Below are 17,904 nucleotides of genomic sequence, written 5' to 3'. Positions count from 1 at the left end.
TAATGAACAGTGTTGGTCAAGTTACTTGGAAAAAGTAATCAGTAACTAATTACTGATTACTTATTTTCAAAAGTAATTAGTTACTTAGTTCCTTTTAAAAGCATGATTTACAACCTGAATAGGTGATGAAGTGATAGATCTGTCAGCCCAATTCTACTTTCTGCCTCATCCATTATGTTGGAGCTTAAACAGTTCAGGCCATATTTAAGTATTTGTTATGATCTTTGAGTTTCTAGTTATGATCTTGATCATTTTATGTTATAATGTAATATGCTGCGCTCCATAAAGTAATCCTGCTTTGTTAGTCTTTTGTGTTGTTGTAAAGTGTTGATAGATGTCGTAAAGGGGGTGTGTATTTTGCCCACATGTGGGGGGGAGGAAAGGTTAGGCAGGACGTGGAGCAACAGTTTTCTGACCGTCGCCGTTTAATGTTGTTTTCGTTGGAACATAAAGGGAATGTAGACGGAGCTCCCATCAGAAGCATTTGTTTGTATTTTTCAGTTTGTATGGAGAATAAATGTTTTGCCCTTTTTACCTTCGCCTCATTTTTGCTACTGAAAGGCAAATAAGCGATTCAAGAAAAGCACGAGTCAGAAACTTTACGTCCTGCACAAGCGGCAAAAACGGACCAAAGGTTGCCGCTACACATTATATAAAATGTAATCAAATGAAAAAAAGTCTCTTTTTAAAACTTGTTTTATTAGTTTTAATCTTTTAACTTTATGCATCAAGCAAAAATTTAATTATCTGCAACATTCTCTGACTGGAAGAAATTAGTTTAACATTTAAACCTATTTTCTGCACATTCCAGCACATAAAATAAAATATTTTTTGTGTTTACACTCAGTCTTTCAAATAGATGCAAGTAAAACACAGCAGAAAATAAATAAAGTCAAAGACTCAGCGGTCCTGTTGCTCTATTTTCACCTGTAAAGCAGGAGTGGGGTAGGCGGAGGGTTACCCTGGTGCAGGTGTGCCGCGGTCAGTGGAAGAATCCGCGAGTTTCTCTGTGAGTTTCCCATCACGTCGTAGCTACTCGGTGCTTGTTGGAAGTTTAGGGGTTTTTTCTCTGTAAAAAGAAGTTTTCTTCCCACGCACAGCGGACACTAATGTTTTTGTCACTTTTTATGGAATCAAACTCAAAGTAAGGTCAGTACTTCCACGCTTTAAACGCTGCACGCTCATACTCTCTCTGCACTCGATATGTGATCCACTGTTGATCTGCACACAGCTGTTGTCACCAACGTCGCGGTTTTAGTAACGCAGCATGCTTACGGGAAAGTAACGGTAATCTAAGTACCTTTTTTGCAATAGTAATCCCTTACTTTACTCGTTACTTGAAAAAAGTAATCGGATTACAGTAACACGTTACTTGTGATGCGTTACTGCCCATCTGCTAATGAATGTCACAAAGGCACATTGCATTGTAAACACTGTCACCAGGTAGAAACCCAGCGGAGTGATACACCTGCTGTCAGGCCTGCAGGTTTATCCCTGCCTCTTCTCCTCTGTCTTCTGGTGGACAAACTTTTCTTTTCTTACTGACACACATCATTTGTGCGGCATCTTATTGGACACCTGATTGTTCTCTCATTTTAGTTTTAGTAATATTTTTAAATGGTTGCACAAAATAAAGGACAGCAGGTGTATTGGCTGCATTTTTAGATAAATAGTTGTATATATTTACAAAATGCGTGCATAAGTTTTCAAAATGTACAACTATATTTGCAGGTATAAAAAAAATTACTCAACATGTCTGTGTTTTTTTTTTTTTACAGTAAGAAAACTACTACTAGGATTTTAAGTTTTTTGTGTGATTTCAGATCAGTAATATTAATACAGTATGTCAATGAAAAATCAACTGAACTCAGACACGTGAGGTTGAGCTGAAAGGAATGATGCCAAACAAGGCAGGAAAAAATAAAATGAAACAACTTGAGGGTGAAATACAAACTTAAAATCAAAAGGAGTCAAAGATGACCGGTTATATTTTGGACCTCAGAGGGTTAATCTAACAAATCGTGAAAAATTAGGTTTCAGTTTTTGTTCATGACGGTGCAGATTTCTGACATTTTGTGTCATTTAAACATTTAACAATTTGATTATTTTCTAACAAAAAGTGTGAAACTTAAGTTAGATCTGTGTTTGTAAATGAAGCGCCCCATGTTGTGTAGTTTTCTGGATTTTATACTTATTGGGCTGCATATTTATTTATTATACAGGCTGTACAGTACATAACATCAAAACTGTTTTATGTAAGTAAAGTGTTTAACTATGTGGGCTACAGAAAATAATTAAGTTACAGACTATATTTATATGAAAAACGTGTGTACTTACTGCATTTGAAACATTTTAACCATATGTAACCACCTGCATATGTTTGGAAAAATACGCTTTGATTTTGCCCCCCCATTTGATTCCTTTGCCACCCTAAGAAAATTTCCCGAGATCCGTCCCTGTAAGGGCGTAAAATGGAACAATGTGGAACATGAAATCATCTTCATGGGGCGATCGTGGCTCAAGGGTTGGCAGTTCGTCTTGTAATCGGAAGGTTACCGGTTCAAACCCGGCTTGGACAGTCTCGGTCGTTGTGTCCTTGGGCAAGACACTTCACCCGTTGCCTACTGGTGGTGGTCAGAGGGCCCGGTGGCGCCAGTGTCCGGCAGCTTCGCCTCTGTCAGTGCGCCCCAGGGTGGCTGTGAATGTGTGGATGACTGAATGTAGTGTAAAGCGCTTTGGGGTCCATAGGGACCAAGTAAAGTGCTTTACAAATACAGGCTATTTCCCATTTATGCGGATAACATGTTACTTTTTCTCCAGCATTCACAAACCACCCTCACTGAAGAAGCTTTCTCAAGTTTCAGATTATTTGATAAACTGTTAAAATCCACAGTTTTCTGATGAATTGCTGCTTCTATAATTCTTCCTCTACCCCAGTGCTGGAAATATAAAATATTTAGGTATTCATGTTTTCTCCGAGGCTTGCAGATGATTACAGTTATATATATAACGGTGTGTGTGTGTGTTTTAGCCATATTATACTGTAAAATATTTTTTTAGATAAACTATGCAAATGGGAAGGATGGCGAATGTTGACGAATGAAGAATAAGGCAACTACTCAACATTAACTGTTAAAACATTATGAAAAGCATCTCTTTTCTTCCTCTACAACATTCTGCATCAGGTCTGAATTTGAAATAATGAAAATTTACTTACAGCTGGTCAAAGCAATGATCCCAGCCCAGAACAGCAGGGTCCTGGGGCTGCAGAGGTCTGTCATGTTCAGCAGTTGATGTACAAATGTGTGGAAACCACTGAAAATTATTCACACACCACAAAGATGCTTTATTTCCTCTTAGTATGGAGGGTGAAAAAACAAAACCACTATTTTGCCATATTAGGCTTTGAAACAAATGCCAGTAAGTAGTAGCAGTTAACAAAGGGTTTGTGTCTATGTGAAGGTTTTCAGTCATCCAGGTCATCGTAGTCAAAGGAGCTTGCAAAGAAAAGCGTCTGGACTTCTTTAAGTTACTTGAAGACGTTTCACCTCTCATCCGAGAAGCTTCTTCAGTTCTAAGGTCAAATGGTGGAGAGTCCCAGATTTAAACCCAGTGGGAGTTTCCCCCCACAGAGGGGCAAAAGGACCCCTGATGATCCTCTAATCACATGAGCCAAGGTGGGAAACTGGGCGTGGGTCCCAATCAGCCAGAGTTTCAGGTGAGCTCATTGTGAAACCTGGCCCCACCTTATCATGTGATTTCCTGAGGTCAGATGGCCCAGGATGTGAGTGGCGTTAAGGCGTCTGGGGAGGATCTCAAAACTGGATTGTAGATGGCAGGTTTTGTGTCCTTTCATGATATTTTGCACCGAACTTTAGCTTTACAAAAACTCCCAAAGCACGGCCTGGTCACCATTTACAAATTACACGTTCTCTTTTTTCCTCACAGGTAAAATATTGTGTCACTTGTTCCAGAGGCCACTTTCTTCTTTTCTGCCACTATGTTAATGTTTGCTGTGCTTGAGCTTATTAGCTTAGCAGAGTGTTTATGGTCTCTTTCCTCCTTGCATCCCATTTCTACCTCCCTCCCACCCCTCATAGGTTATATAGGTTCCCTCTATTCCACCCATCAAACTGGGATGTACAGGACTGGCCAGGGAGCAGTGGGGATGGGCACTGGCCTTCTCCGTGTAATAAACTCCAGAGATTTCTCCCATGGAGCCCTGAACACAGTAAAAACACACAAAAGTAAATATATGGAATTAATATAAATAAATAAATAATTTTTTATTTCTATAGCACCTTTCAAGACAGAATCACAAAGTGCTGTACATAAGATTACAAGTCATAAAAAGATTTAAAAAGAAAATAAAACAGGCAAAACTTTAACCAAAAGCAGTTTTAAAAAGATGAGTTTTGAGTTGTTTTTTAAAAACAGCTGCTGAGTCCACAGTTCTTAATGTTTGGGGGAGAGAGTTCCACAGTCTCGGGGCCACAGTGGCAAAAACTCTATCACCCTTAGTCCTCCTCTTAGTATTTTTTATAGCAAGTAAGCCCTGATCAGATGACCTCAAAGACCTGCTGGGGACATCAGGCTGTAGCAGATCAAAGATGTAGGCTGGTGCCAGACCGTGCACAGCTCTGTAGGTCAAGACCAGGATCTTAAAATTGACTCTAAATTTAACAGGAAGCCAGTGTAACTGAGATAACAACGGTGTGACATGTGAGTACTTGGAGGATTTTGTCAAAAGCCTCGCTGCAGCACTTTGCACAACCTGAAAGTTATTTGGTTATTTCTTTTTCACCTGTGATTCCAGCCTCAAGGAGACTTTTGCTTCAAAATATATGGGTTGATAGAACGTGGCTCTGCAGTTCAGGTGTAGTGACTGGAAAAGTATTCAGTTTGTATCCTAGCTGTTTGCCATACATCCCAAATCCATGCATCCTTAAGTCCATCTTGTGGTGAAAAGTTCTTACTACACTTCAACTAGTGACTCATTTAGAAACATATGAGTGGGCCTAAAAGACCAAAAGGCCTTAGAGAAACCAACGAGTCATCAAAGAGTCCTGCAAGAAAACACAATGATAACACCTGCAGGAAATGTATTTAATCTACCATTAGATTATTAGAACATTAATTAGTAAAACACAAACTCAAACCTTTACATTCATCTGACGACTTGTTTTTCAGAATTTCTATAATGAAATATTACTGCAGAGATGACAGAGGAAGTACTGCTGTCAAACCTGCTCTAAAAGGCTTCGGTTCCTGTGAGCGTGCAGATCATGACCTTGTTTATTATAAGATTCAGAAAAACAGGAAGGATTACACACATTAACTAGAACATATAACACATCACGTTTTCATAGTATTTTATATTCAGGTTTGTATGCATCATGTTTATTATAGAAAGTAGTTATAAAAATATAATAATCTTACATTGTTTGCAAGTGAGCCCTGTTTGCAGAAATATGCTGCTGTTTGGTGGGCACTGATTTGGGCTGAACGCAGCCCAAATAGTTTTTTTAAAGTCTGGATTATCAATATTTTTTGTGCATGTTTGGCGACTTTTAAGAAGAGAAAAATCACAAGATGGTCTCACAGGCAGCAACAGCAGCACAGTCATGTTCCTCATTTTAAAAATACGTTTGAACTTCAGTAACTTTACACAGGTTTCATTCATATTTAGAACGACTTTTGCACGTCTGTAAACATGCATCCATCAAGCCAGCACAGAGGAGGCCCAGGCAGCCTGGAGTTAGCTGAGCCAAAATAATAAGCCAAGTGACCCACTAAACTCAACGGGGGGTCCTGAAAGGCATGCATTGCATCTCTATCGCCCATCCAGCTGCTCTACAGGAGGGTTATAAAAAACCACTGAGCAAAACTCAGAAGCTTAACTTAAACTCAAAAATTTTAAACATGGTCAAAAGAAACCAGAGGGACAATTTATAGGTGGTAAGGGGTGTGTAAGATGTAGAAAATGCACACAAACTCGCTCGCACACACACACACACACACACACACACGGCTATCGATTTTTAAAGACTTACTTCCTCTATGGTTACTTATTGGTGTCAAATAGGAAGTAGAAATCACGCTCTGCATGTTTGTGTGGAGGAGGGGACCTAATGAGGAAATACAGAACTGCTAATGTAGCCTGATATGTACATGAGGGACAGACACACACTAGAGCGCACTGGAGCTGGGCAACACATGGAGATGATGAAATGCCACAAGGGGAGACGTGAAGATCATGAAGCAAAGCTAAAAGCAAACAACAAACAAACAAATTAAGCAGAAGTGCAAAAACTAAACATGAATACTACAAACACACGAATAAACTAAACAGAGAGAATTTGATGGAGGAGGAAGAAACAATGATCAATAAAACGAAACCAACTGTGAACTAAGAATGAGACCTAAGACACTAAATATGAGAGAAATCAAGAATATGTAAAATATTTTTTAAGTAGCTATTTAAGTAGATAGATATCCTTATTTTTAATCCCCACTCGCCCCTGCAGGCGGTCTTCAATCTTCCAGCTCGGGTCCTCTACCAGAGGCCTGGGAGCTTGAGGGTCCTGCGCAGTATCTTAGCTGTTCCCAGGACTGCGCTCTTCTGGACAGAGATCTCCGATGTTTTTCCCGGGATCTGCTGGAGCCACTCGCCTAGCTTGGGAGTCACCGCACCTAGTGCTCCGATTACCACGGGGACCACCGTTACCTTCACCCTCCACATCCTCTCGAGCTCTTCTCTGAGCCCTTGGTATTTCTCTAGCTTCTCGTGTTCCTTCTTCCTGATGTTGCTGTCATTCGGAACCGCTACATCGATCACTACGGCCGTCTTCTTCTGTTTGTCTACCACCACTATGTCCGGTTGGTTAGCCACCACCATTTTGTCCGTCTGTATCTGGAAGTCCCACAGGATCTTAGCTCGGTCATTCTCCACCACCCTTGGGGGCATCTCCCATTGTGACCTCGGGACTTCCAGGTTATACTCGGCACAGATGTTCCTGTACACTATGCCGGCCACTTGGTTATGGCGTTCCATGTATGCCTTGCCTGCTAGCATCTTGCACCCTGCTGTTATGTGCTGGATTGTCTCTGGGGCATCTTTACACAGCCTGCACCTGGGGTCTTGCCTGGTGTGATGGACCCTTGGTGACTCTTCTGGACTTGCCTAACTCTCTGTATTTGGTGGTTGCTGCTCTTGCCTGTGGGATTCCCAGGTACTTGTAGCTGTTCTCAATGACTGCAATGTTGCTTTCTGGCAGTGTGATGATCTGAGTTAGTTTCTTCGTCTTTCTTCTTCTTTCTTCTTACCATCTAAAGATTCAAGATTCTTTATTTGTCACATGCATAGTTATACAGGTGTAACACGCAGTGAAATGTGACCTGATACGCTCCTCGACTGTGCAAAGAAAAAAAAGAGAGACAGACAGAACTTTATATACAGCAAACGAGTATATACAAGGAGGACATTATGTGTCATCTGACTACACTTCTGCAGTCCAAATGAGAGTCCAATGTCATTGCTGTCCTGGTGGATCAGTGGTCAGTCCTTGCATACAATTTGATGTCATGAGGCGGAGCTGGTCACCAGCCTCGCCTTGTGCTTGCCTTAGACCTCCATGCTAGATTCCTTAAACATGAATCTCACGTCTGTCTCATTGCTGTGTTTTGTGTCCACGCTGTCACGTTTCCCACGCCATTTATGTTTCGGTGCAAAAATGAAGAAAGCTTGTGTGAAGCTAACAGCCGTCTCCACACTTGGTTCAGCACCTGAGCCCAGTTTTGGTACAGGCCTTTGGCCTCTTGGGACTCTACAGTTAGCTTCTTTAGCCAGTAGGTCTGAATCATGTCAGGGCCTGCAGTGATCAGCTCACAGGCTTTATGTTTTCCTACGTCTACAATATTTAATTGTATGCCATTCTTCCAAATAGTGGCCACATGCACATGTGCTCAGCCCCGATAAAATAACTACTCTAGCCAAAATATTAGCTGTCCTCCAATAATCAAATCTGTCAGCTCAACTTAGACAGCCCTGAAGAGTCTGTTTGAAAAAGGAAAGTTTTGCTGCTTAATAATAAAGACTAATATCTTATCTTATCATAAGACCTTTAAGCACTTTACTTAAAAACAGGTGGTTGCTTAAATCTTTTTTTTTTTTTTTTTTTTTTTTTTTTTCTAAATGACATCAGAAACAGCAGTATGCGACATTACGTGATGGCAGAGCTTCAGTTCATCCTTTGTCATTTTTTTTTAATTTTTTTTTTATAATAAATAGGACACAGCTAAATAGGTTGCTTAAATCTGTTTCTGAACAAAAGATCAAAGTTTAGTTGCTCTCTGTAAAGTCATCTGTCACATTATAACTGTTCAGACCTATAACTCATGCAGCATTTTATAATACTGCACTTCCCCTCTCATTACTGTGGTAGTGAACTGCTTTTATTAACAACAAAGCAAAATTAAAGCCAACACGCACGTGCACACAACTTGAGCTTACAGACATTTCTGTATCTCGCCTCATAACAGTAACGACTGGGACAGTAAAATGATTGGTGGTCTCAGATTTAGGGCACACAGTCTGCTTCTCAGGAGTGTTTTTGACAAAGCTAAGATGTGTTTAGGTCCTATACGCAAGGGACAAGAGCTCCACATGACTGTGTGCTGTTAAAAGGAAAAAGGGAGGGGTTGATGTACCTGGCCATGCTGTGTTTCCATGTTCCCACGGTCCTTTCTGTGCAGCAGCCAGCTCTTCCACCCCCTGTGCTTGGTTCCCTGCCTCCTGTGTACACCGACTGTACCGCCTCTGAAGTTATGGAAACAAAGCTTCTGCCTAAAACTGCAGTTTAAAGGTTGCTAAGAAGGCAGTTAGGATGGATGAGAGAGCACACAGGGAGTCTGAGGCTCTGTCAGCACATCCTAGTTAAGGTTTGAATGTCAACTTTGAGAAATAGTTAGAAAATGAGACTTAAGACAAGGCATTGTCTGGTAAAAAAAAATGTATCACAAGCTGCACCTGAAAGACAGGCAAGGAGCCAGACACACGTTTTCATGGTTCAAAAGAAAGAAAGAAAAAGGGGATAAAATAAAAACTTGGATCACCGTGAAATGCCGTCTGTTCTGGATATAATCAATAGCTAAAGAAGAATCCAGTTCAGGGTTGTCTCTCATATTTCAATCCCTGCTCTTCTGTGATCAATAAAAGTGAGCTGAAATCAAAGCGAGCCCTCTTTACTATTGTCTATTCAACGTTAGCAGACAAAGACTGAGGAGCCTTTGATCGGCCTGTCTGCAGGGCCCACAGCTAAACACAGACCCCATCCTCCCACTCCCACCCACCACCTCCAGGTGAGCAGTGTGTGTGTGTGTGCAAGCTTTCCAAAATGCTTTCTCTTTTGTTTTTTGTGCGCATACATGAGCACACGAACAAAAATAAAATAGTACCTTTTATAGGATTGGCAGAGAGGAGCTCCACAGCGAGGTCATGCTGTCAGCTGGCAGGTCATCACACGGGTTTCTGGCCACTGCATTAAACGTGTTTAACTGTTGGGGTTTGCTTTGCTGTGCGTCTCCATAATTTCTCCTGTTTTGTCCTCTCTCTGTTGCTCGTGTGTCTTCTTCGTTTTAATTCAGTGTTTCCTCTTTGGTTGTTTCCCATCATCATGATTGCTCTCTCTGATCCCGTCTCTTCCTCCTCAGCTTGTCTTAATTGTTTCCCGTATTTTTCCATGTTAAGGCCCTTTAAGTAATGTCTTATGTATTTCATGAATTTCTTCTGTATCAAACATATTTTTGCTGTCCTAACACGTCGTCTTCCCTGTTTTTGGTTCTTCCTCTTTGTCACTTTCTTTTTTGTCCTAATGTTAGTTTTTCATCGTTTCCTCTCTGACCTTCTTCTATATTTTCTTTTCTGTCTTGTTTGTATTTTTTCTTTCTTATCCTGTCCTGTCGTTTCATTACCTACATTCAGGTTTTTGCTGTCCTGTGTTCTTCTTTTGCATTTTCTTTTTGTCATTGTGTTCCTGTTGTGTTTTGATGCCCCCTACTGATTTTATTTTTTATTAGTTATTTAGTTATTAGTGTTTTGTTTAATGATTTTGGATATTATTTTAATATTATTCCATATTTATACGTATATAGTTTTGGAGCACCGTGTGTGGTCTGATTGTTGTTTTATGTCTGATGTTTTGAATCAGCAAAGCGTCCTGACGTTTGTTGGGTTGTTGTTCCTAATCACTTTGTTCAGTGTTTCATTTTGAATCGTAATGTTTCCACTTGCTGCTTTAGTGACTTTGTTACTCTTAAGTTTAACATGATTTATTCAGGTTCTGCCCAAACTTCAAAATAGATCATATGAACGGACGCACGGGGCGGCTGTTTCTTCTTTCATACCTTTTTTGTATTCCTAGTTACATTTATCTTACTTAGTTAGGTTGATAACTAAGTAACAATAATCTCATCATAAGGTTGTTGTACATATTAAATCAGATAAAATTTGTTTTAATCATTGCATCTGTTTGCAGCATTATAGCAAATACACACATTCATCATAAACTGAGCAAGGCAACAGCTAATGTAACTTAATGTCCTTACCTATCACACCATGAGCTGAACACGAACTTCTCGTATTCAAGTATCGTGTGACTGATGACTCAGCTGATACGACGTTATCACTCATCCTTTCAGATCTTCAGAGCTAGCTCCAGTCAGTTACCTGAGCATTAATGCAACAACAGCAGGTTGCATTAATGTCTAAGTCTGGTCCAAAGTGCTGGATTTACAGGTTTCTGCAAAAACCAAAAGAAAACCCAAAAGGACATTTTGAGTTTTTGAGTTTTGCTACAGGAGGCAAACAAATTTGTTAAAAACCAATTACTTTATTCAAGTTACCCTTATTATAATATGAGATTTCATTCAGTGACTAACGACCTTTTCACTGCATCTCAATGAACTTACTGAACCTGAACATTAGAGCTTGATAATAAGGTGTGAACTGTTATCATTGTCTAACCTGGAACCAAATGCAGAATCAGAGGCAGAGATGAAGCCATTGGTCATTGGCACGTTCAGTGGTCCAGGAATCTTTCTGTAACCTTCCCAAGACCTGTGCCTCAACACAATCCAGTCTCAGAGGTCTACAAACAATTCCTTGGACATGGTTTGGTTTGTGCTCTGACATGCTCTGTCAGCTGTGGATATAGACGGGTGTCAGACAGGTGTGTGCGTTTCCAAATCATGCCCAATCAACTGAACTTACCACAGGTAGACTCCAATCAAGTTGTAGAAACATCTGACAGATGATCAGTGGAAACAGGCTGGGCGTAAGCTATGAATACTTATTGTCATTATCCTAATGAGTGTCTGGTGTTTTTCCTTCTACTTTACCTTCTTCTCTTTGTGCCTCCATTTTTCTTGCTAAGACTCGGCTTCAACTCACCTGCAGTGCAATCAACCGGATGCTGCTCGCTCCTGTTAGAACTCACAGAGCCAGCCTGCAAACTCATTCCTTGGAAGCGTAACTACTCACCAGTCCCACCTGCTCGCTGTCACCTCTGGATCACTGGAACGATAAAGTCAGAACCTCACAAGCCCTGCTCTTTAGCCAGACGTTCGCTCGGCTACCCTCCTCGAAAACCTCTTGCCTTCAACCTGCGAGTAATCCCTTAACTATTAAACTCATTCTCACCTTCGGTCAACCTCGGCTCCTCTCTGGATTTATCCACCCTCTCCGTCTGTTTCAGTGTCTCCACGTCAGAGGACCTCCCAGCGTTCCCCATGTCTCCCATCTCATATCACTGTGTTCAGTAAAGCTTTGTTAAAATCTTCCTGTCGTTAAGTCTGCTTTGGGTCCAATCCCATGTACTGGCCTCCTGGCCACTTTGCACATGGTATATTTATTACTAAATTTGTTATTATGGGATATTGTATGCAGCATTTTAGAGCAAGGCTGTGTGATGAAATGCTGTGAAGACTTCCTGGATGCACAGTAACCAGATATAAGTGGAACCTTTTTTGGTGAAGCAGCTCCGATCCAGAGGGAAAAGGTTTTTGAAGGTCAGTGGATTTATAATTGGCAGAGGGTGACACAGTAATGAAAAAACGCAGCATGTATTTTATTTAGTGTGAGTGTAGCTGTTTGAGTTTCAGGGCTAATGAATTTTCTCAGTCAGCAGCAGCGACTGTTCCTGCCTTACTGTGCAGCAGTGATGTGATTGTTTACATGTCTGATGTTCAGTTAGACTTGTTTTTAATGTCGACGTATCCAATACTCGTACCTCTCTCACTGTTTTTCTATTATTTAATGTTCCTATATTTTTAACGCTCACACTGGGTGACGGTGGTGACAGCCCTGCCTGTGGCTGTTTGCCTGTTCCAGTCCATCTTTGCATTTAACTCCTAATTAATACTCTTGTTTCTGATGTGTCACCAGAGGAAGAAGCGCTCCCGCTTCTCACCAGCATTCCTGCTCATTTGCCGCTTGTTTTCTAACTTGCTAATCTGCCACATTTCCATGTGAGCGTGTGTTCCTCTTCCATGCTTGTTTAATGGGCTGTCACCGAGAGAGAGCCAAATTAAAACGGTATTTTCTTTCACATCCACCTTTTGGAAAAGGTTAAAATGAGTGATGTCTTGTCAAAAAAATTCATTAACGAAAATAATTAAAAAGTCGCATCTTCAAAGCCAGGGGTCACTTTTTAATGTTTTAAAATCGAATAAATGCGGAAATATTTTTCAGATGCGTCAGAATTAATAGACGTCTGAACTTTGTAACATTGCAATGTCGTGTTGGGGTGTAAATCGGTGCAGAATAAGAATCATATGCATTTATGCAAGTGAACAAACATGAGCCTGGGAGGCTGTTTTGTGAATTTGTCTAAAGGCCAATATTAGCATATAGCGACAGACAGGCAGAGTCCTGACTTCAAGTCGAAATCCCCGGTCCACATCAACTCTCTGGTGCCAATCACCCCACACCTGTGAAACATGAAGCGCACCCTTTAAACCCGGGTGAAAGGTGCCAACCTTCCAGCTCCAACTTTTTCCTGTGCCACGATACTCCAGTTTTGCGATTTCAAAACAAGAAAAAGAAAGGTGGAAGTAAGCAGATAAAGTTGGAGTTTAGTTTTCCTCTCTCCATATATGCCTAACCTTTAAGCTGAGCGCCCCCCGTGACGCCCGGATTCCTGATTAGCTTACAGTATACTCCCAAATCAGCATAATAAAGCGTGTGATGAGGCTGATGAGATCTAACAGCCTGCTCTTGTTTACCCCGCCGCAGCACCAGCTCCTTCTCTGCATGTATGTGTGTCTGACCCCGAGGCACCGAGTCACTTGATGCGTCTTGCATCTCTCTCTAACTCACATTTACACTTGCGCACGCACACACACACCCACACAACCCCCCCACTGGTAGAAATCCTAGCTGCGCTGCCGTATCTCAGCGGAGGCCAGGAATTCACATCCCCTTTAGGCTAGTCCTGGGGTGCATTCACTCCACACACAGAAACAAACACGAGCCCATAAATACATGCATGTGCACATGTACACACAGACACGCACTGTATCTTAATGAGAGAAGGAGATGGTACTGTGAAGGCGACAGCCGAATGAAACCTACTCACCAAGGACTGACCTGTGGTTCAGGGGCGGCGGCGGCTCGGTGGGGAGCTCCTCTCCCAGCACTGATCAGAGGGCTGCACCGCCGAGGCTGCTCGCGCTGACGGCGCTGCAAATACCAACTGATTAAACGCCACTGTCGCCTCAGCTCAGCTGCTATATGGAAAGAAAGCTTCCTCTCTTTTATATTTTTTTCACTCACTGTTTGTTTGTCAGTCTCCTTTGTTTTCTTTGTCCTCTGCCGAGACAGCGGTGCCGGTGGATTGGAGCTGTGAGCGTGAGGGATTTGTGCGTAATTAGCTGAAACGCTCACCCGAGCGAGCACAGAAAGTTAAATTTTAAACTTTTTGAACTATACTTCTTTTCAGCGGTATTTCACTGACACTCTGCTTCCCTTCCGAGATCAAAACCTTGCTGCGTGGTAGAAATATATTTTATATGAGTCTTTGGAGTATGTGGACAGCAAAACAGTGCTGCCAACTTGCAAGTCCTATTAACAAGTTGTGCAAAGTTAAAACTGTGCAAAAAAGTAGTGCCTGTGAGAAAACGCGATTATAGTGATGAGTGACTGAATCCACTGACCGCTGTTTTTAAAGGTCTGATCCCAAAAAGTTGTGCTTTTAAAGCTGTTTTGATTCTACCGAATGAGCTGCATTCATGTTTAAACTGTCTGATTGTTTCTCTCGGGTGCCAAAAGTTCATTTTTTTAAATAAACCAGGTTCTGACTGCGATGCAGAGGTCAAGGACACTCGGTCTGGCCTGAATACCACGCCCCTCCATCCACAGCCAATTCACAGCTTTCTGGACCACAGAATTGTGACTCTGTGTGACCTTATAAGGTGTGGATTTGACATTGTTGAACGTGGAGACATTCTGGCACAAATAAAGGGTTAGAAGACTCTGCCCATTATCTGTGCCCTCTGGCCTTATTGGGCAAGTCATCCAAGGATGGGCAGCGACTCTGCCAGCCTGGGGCCAGACTTTGCTGACTGCCAGCCTACTCGTGCCACATGGACTGCTTCAGCAAGCTGGTTCTTTTTTGAATTTGCTTTTTTGCTTTTTACAAACCGATTTAGATTTGCTGGAAAATAAATCACATTTTATTTCGATCAATTTATTTACAGAAAAGCTGTAAAATTCTGGAGCAGGGTGATAACAGTGAGACCAGCGTTCACTCAGTTGACCTCCACATGACAGCACTGAACCTCGAGCCCTCGCATGCCACAGTTTGGCCAGGGGCCTCTCTGGCCAGAGTCAACAGATCATGGAAAGGCTGGAATAAAGACAGGATGAGGGCAAACAAAGGAGGAAGCTCAGTGCTGTGCCCTTGAACAAATGAGAGATGGTCTAACAGACAATAGCCACCTTGCACTTTCAAGCCAAGTCAACTTTTCATTTATCTCCCACAGTTTTGTCTACTTTCTTTTTTTTACATTTTGAAAGTTATCCTGTCTCATTTCATAGTCACTGTCCACCTTTTGCCCCCACAGTGACAGCCAAAAAAGACGGGAATAACTCTATTAAAGAGAGAAACAGAGGCTGAGCGATGTCTCATCTCGGCCCACCGGCAGCAGAAGGAAAGAAAAACTAAGGAAGGAAAAGGCAAGGTAAGGAGAAGGGGCAACCGGGCAGGGGCAGCTCGCTGCAGCTCAGAGAAGGAAGGGCTGGCAGCACAAAGGATGGTTCTCCTTCTGTTTTTTTAGCTCCATTAATATCTGAGCTCCAGCCTGCATATATCCTCATTCATTATTCATGAACCAACCAGGAAAGAACACAAGCGGGGAGGAGGATGAGAACGCAAAGGCCAGAGATAGTTCCAATCAGCCCTGGTTTAAATGACACTGAGTGACAGAGCCTGGGGTTTTATGGCTGACTGTTCATATGAGACACTGCGCTCATGGTAGAAGGTCTGCGTTAATGACCAGCAGGACGTATTAGAGGAAGCACCACTCATAAATGCTAGCTACCACACTGAGCAGCAAATGAGCCCAAATTAACTTATTGTGGATCTACACGGAAGCGCTGTGTGAACACTGTGCATACTGAACTAACCTACACCTGAGCTACAGAGCAGCTCGATGCTTTATGTAGGTTTGCATAGACCCGGAGAGCCCTGAATGTACGGTGCTTGGCAAACTGTTCGGCTAACCTGAATATATATGTGTCTGAGGTACAAAGACTGTCACAGAAGCTTTAAAGGATTTCAACACGATATAAGATAAAACGCAAAAATATTTAATGCACCTGTAAACATCATATAGCTCACAAGGTCAGAACAATAAAGGCATACATTGGATTAATGGGTTCAGTGTTGGGGGTTAGAGTGCTGCTGGGAAACAAAGTGACATTTGTGGGATTTAATAGTAAAAACATAATAAAAATAGATATACTAATACAAGATCTAGATTGAGGCTCCTTACCTGGGCTTCGATGCTGAGCCAGAAATCAAATCTGCTGGAGCCACTCTTCCAGTTTCAGTATTACAGCTCCTCATGTTCCTGTTACAACTGTGGCCTTCTGCTCCTCATAAAGCATCACTATGTATCATTGGTCCCATGAGGCCTTAGCCCTGTTGTTCTCAGCGACCTCTGGTGGTGTCCAAAGGTGGGAAGTAATGAAGTACAATTACTTTGCTACTGTAGTTTTCAGGTGTCTGTACTTTTTACAAACTTTTTACATTTACATCTTCAAAACGGGCTCTTTACCTTTGGTTTAAGACATTTTAAGGGGAGTCACTGCAGGCCTTCAAACATCGAACCTGTTTCTGCCTAACACATGAAAAGTGTATCAGTCACCAGGGTTAGTGCATCGAACAACATAAAGAGGCCAAAGAGAGCCATTGCAGGGGGGGTGTGGTATGAAAAGAAAAAAAAAGAATGCTTGCATCATGGACAGGTTTTTGACGGGGCGCCCACACAAACGCAAAGCAGGAGATGAAGCATCGCTGATGTTTCCAAACCAACTTCCTTCCAGGAAAAAACAACTACATGTAAAATAATCACAGCGTGACGCCTCTGCCTTTGTAAATGGAGGGACAGTAACTGCGTGTAAAACCTGCAGAAAGTCAGATTAACAGTATTTCGTCTCTATCTGCCGTTCTGCAGTTCATCCCATATAAACAATAACGTGGTGCACAGCGTGACGTGAATAAAGGCACATACCTTTGACGTTGCGTGACGAACTCTGTATTCCTCGTCTTCACTTTAACGCAAAAAATGAGATTTTAAAAAATCTCAGTTTTCGGTGATTCGAAACGCCGTTTACGTGTGGACGAAACAGCTGCGTTTTCAAAAATACCCGTGTAGGTGCGGACGCAGCGTAAAAGAGTTAGTAGTTTATTTTATTACCTGTAATTTACTGCAGTTTTCTTTTATTTGTTTAATTGTTTACTAAAGGTTTCAGGTGTGAAATAAACCGCAATGGAGTTTGAAAACAAGCTGGAGGATGAACGCTAACTTTTTTCCCCTCGATAAAAGTTAACGTGAAGGTTCCTGATGGTTAGGGACAAATGCAGTCGCATGGCAGGATGCTGTAAACGGACCAAACATCAGTCAGGAGAACAACTGAGATAATCCATCCACAATACGAGGTTAGTCATTAATATACTGCTGCATGGGCTGGGCTGTAGTTCTTTTTCCTGTTTAGGTGTGGAGAGAAATTCACCTTCTAATATGTCGGCAACAGAAAATAGATTTTAATAAAATTAATTAAATTTGTTTTAATTAAATTTAAAAAATGTAATTGAAAAAAATTGTAAAGTCCTTCTTATTCCATGTTCATATTCTGCATAACTGATTCAAGCTGAGTACATTAGAGTTCATTAGAATCAAAATCTAGACTGAAATTAAGTTTGCATTCACGTGCACTAATACAATTTTATTGCATTAACATAGCACAAGGTTTTTTTGCACAAAGGTCCTCAAGTGTACCTTTTTTTGCTTTAATTGAGTAAAAAAGTTAAATCAGAACTTCAGATTTAACAGAGTATTTTTAACATAAGTATATAAACTTCTACTTAAGTACATAATCTTGCCACCTCTGGTGGTGTCTACCATCGGGACCTGGGGACTTCTAATCCATATGTGGCACTATCCCATCCACTTGGTTGTTCTTGTTAGTGTCTCTGGAGCACCTTTGCACAGTTTGTAACTGCAAACTGAAGCTTCAGTGGATTTGGTGCTCAGGGCCTGTTCTTGTGCTGCCATGATCAGTGCCTCTACTGTCCCTTAAGGCGGCCTTTTCTAGCCACTGATAGGATTTCTTAATGTGAGCCT

At 41.6% G+C, this 17,904-nt stretch overlaps 1 protein-coding gene and 1 long non-coding RNA gene across 6 annotated transcripts; one reads left to right on the top strand and one right to left on the bottom strand.

The window, feature by feature from the left end:
- Window positions 1–710: 710 nt before the first annotated feature.
- On the top strand, window positions 711–11,518 carry LOC309692701. The gene is made up of 4 exons (XR_014272405.1): window positions 711–1,149; window positions 9,271–9,360; window positions 11,275–11,333; window positions 11,433–11,518. It is a non-coding gene; the product is annotated as an uncharacterized lncRNA (long non-coding RNA).
- LOC309692698 (uncharacterized protein) lies at window positions 6,529–11,313 on the bottom strand. 5 transcript variants are annotated; one of them, XM_082511445.1, is made up of 5 exons: window positions 11,270–11,313; window positions 10,606–11,201; window positions 9,457–9,536; window positions 8,710–8,818; window positions 6,529–7,329 (listed from the first exon to the last, which is right to left on the bottom strand). In XM_082511445.1, exon 5 carries the CDS (start codon window positions 7,073–7,075, stop codon window positions 6,557–6,559), a length of 519 nt encoding a protein of 172 aa, XP_082367571.1. In that variant the 5' UTR covers window positions 7,076–7,329; window positions 8,710–8,818; window positions 9,457–9,536; window positions 10,606–11,201; window positions 11,270–11,313; the 3' UTR covers window positions 6,529–6,556. The 5 variants fall into 5 exon arrangements, with proteins under 5 accessions (XP_082367571.1, XP_082367573.1, XP_082367574.1 ...); XM_082511447.1 differs by having other exon boundaries at window positions 9,457–10,799; window positions 10,903–11,201; XM_082511448.1 differs by having other exon boundaries at window positions 9,457–10,799; window positions 11,024–11,201.
- Window positions 11,519–17,904: the final 6,386 nt, after the last annotated feature.

Source organism: Aulonocara stuartgranti (assembly GCF_965226115.1).
Source record: "Aulonocara stuartgranti genome assembly, chromosome: 17".
Lineage (NCBI taxonomy): Eukaryota > Metazoa > Chordata > Actinopteri > Cichliformes > Cichlidae > Aulonocara > Aulonocara stuartgranti.
The sequence above is the reverse complement of the archived record's forward strand: the minus strand, read 5'-3'. Positions and strand labels throughout refer to the sequence as shown.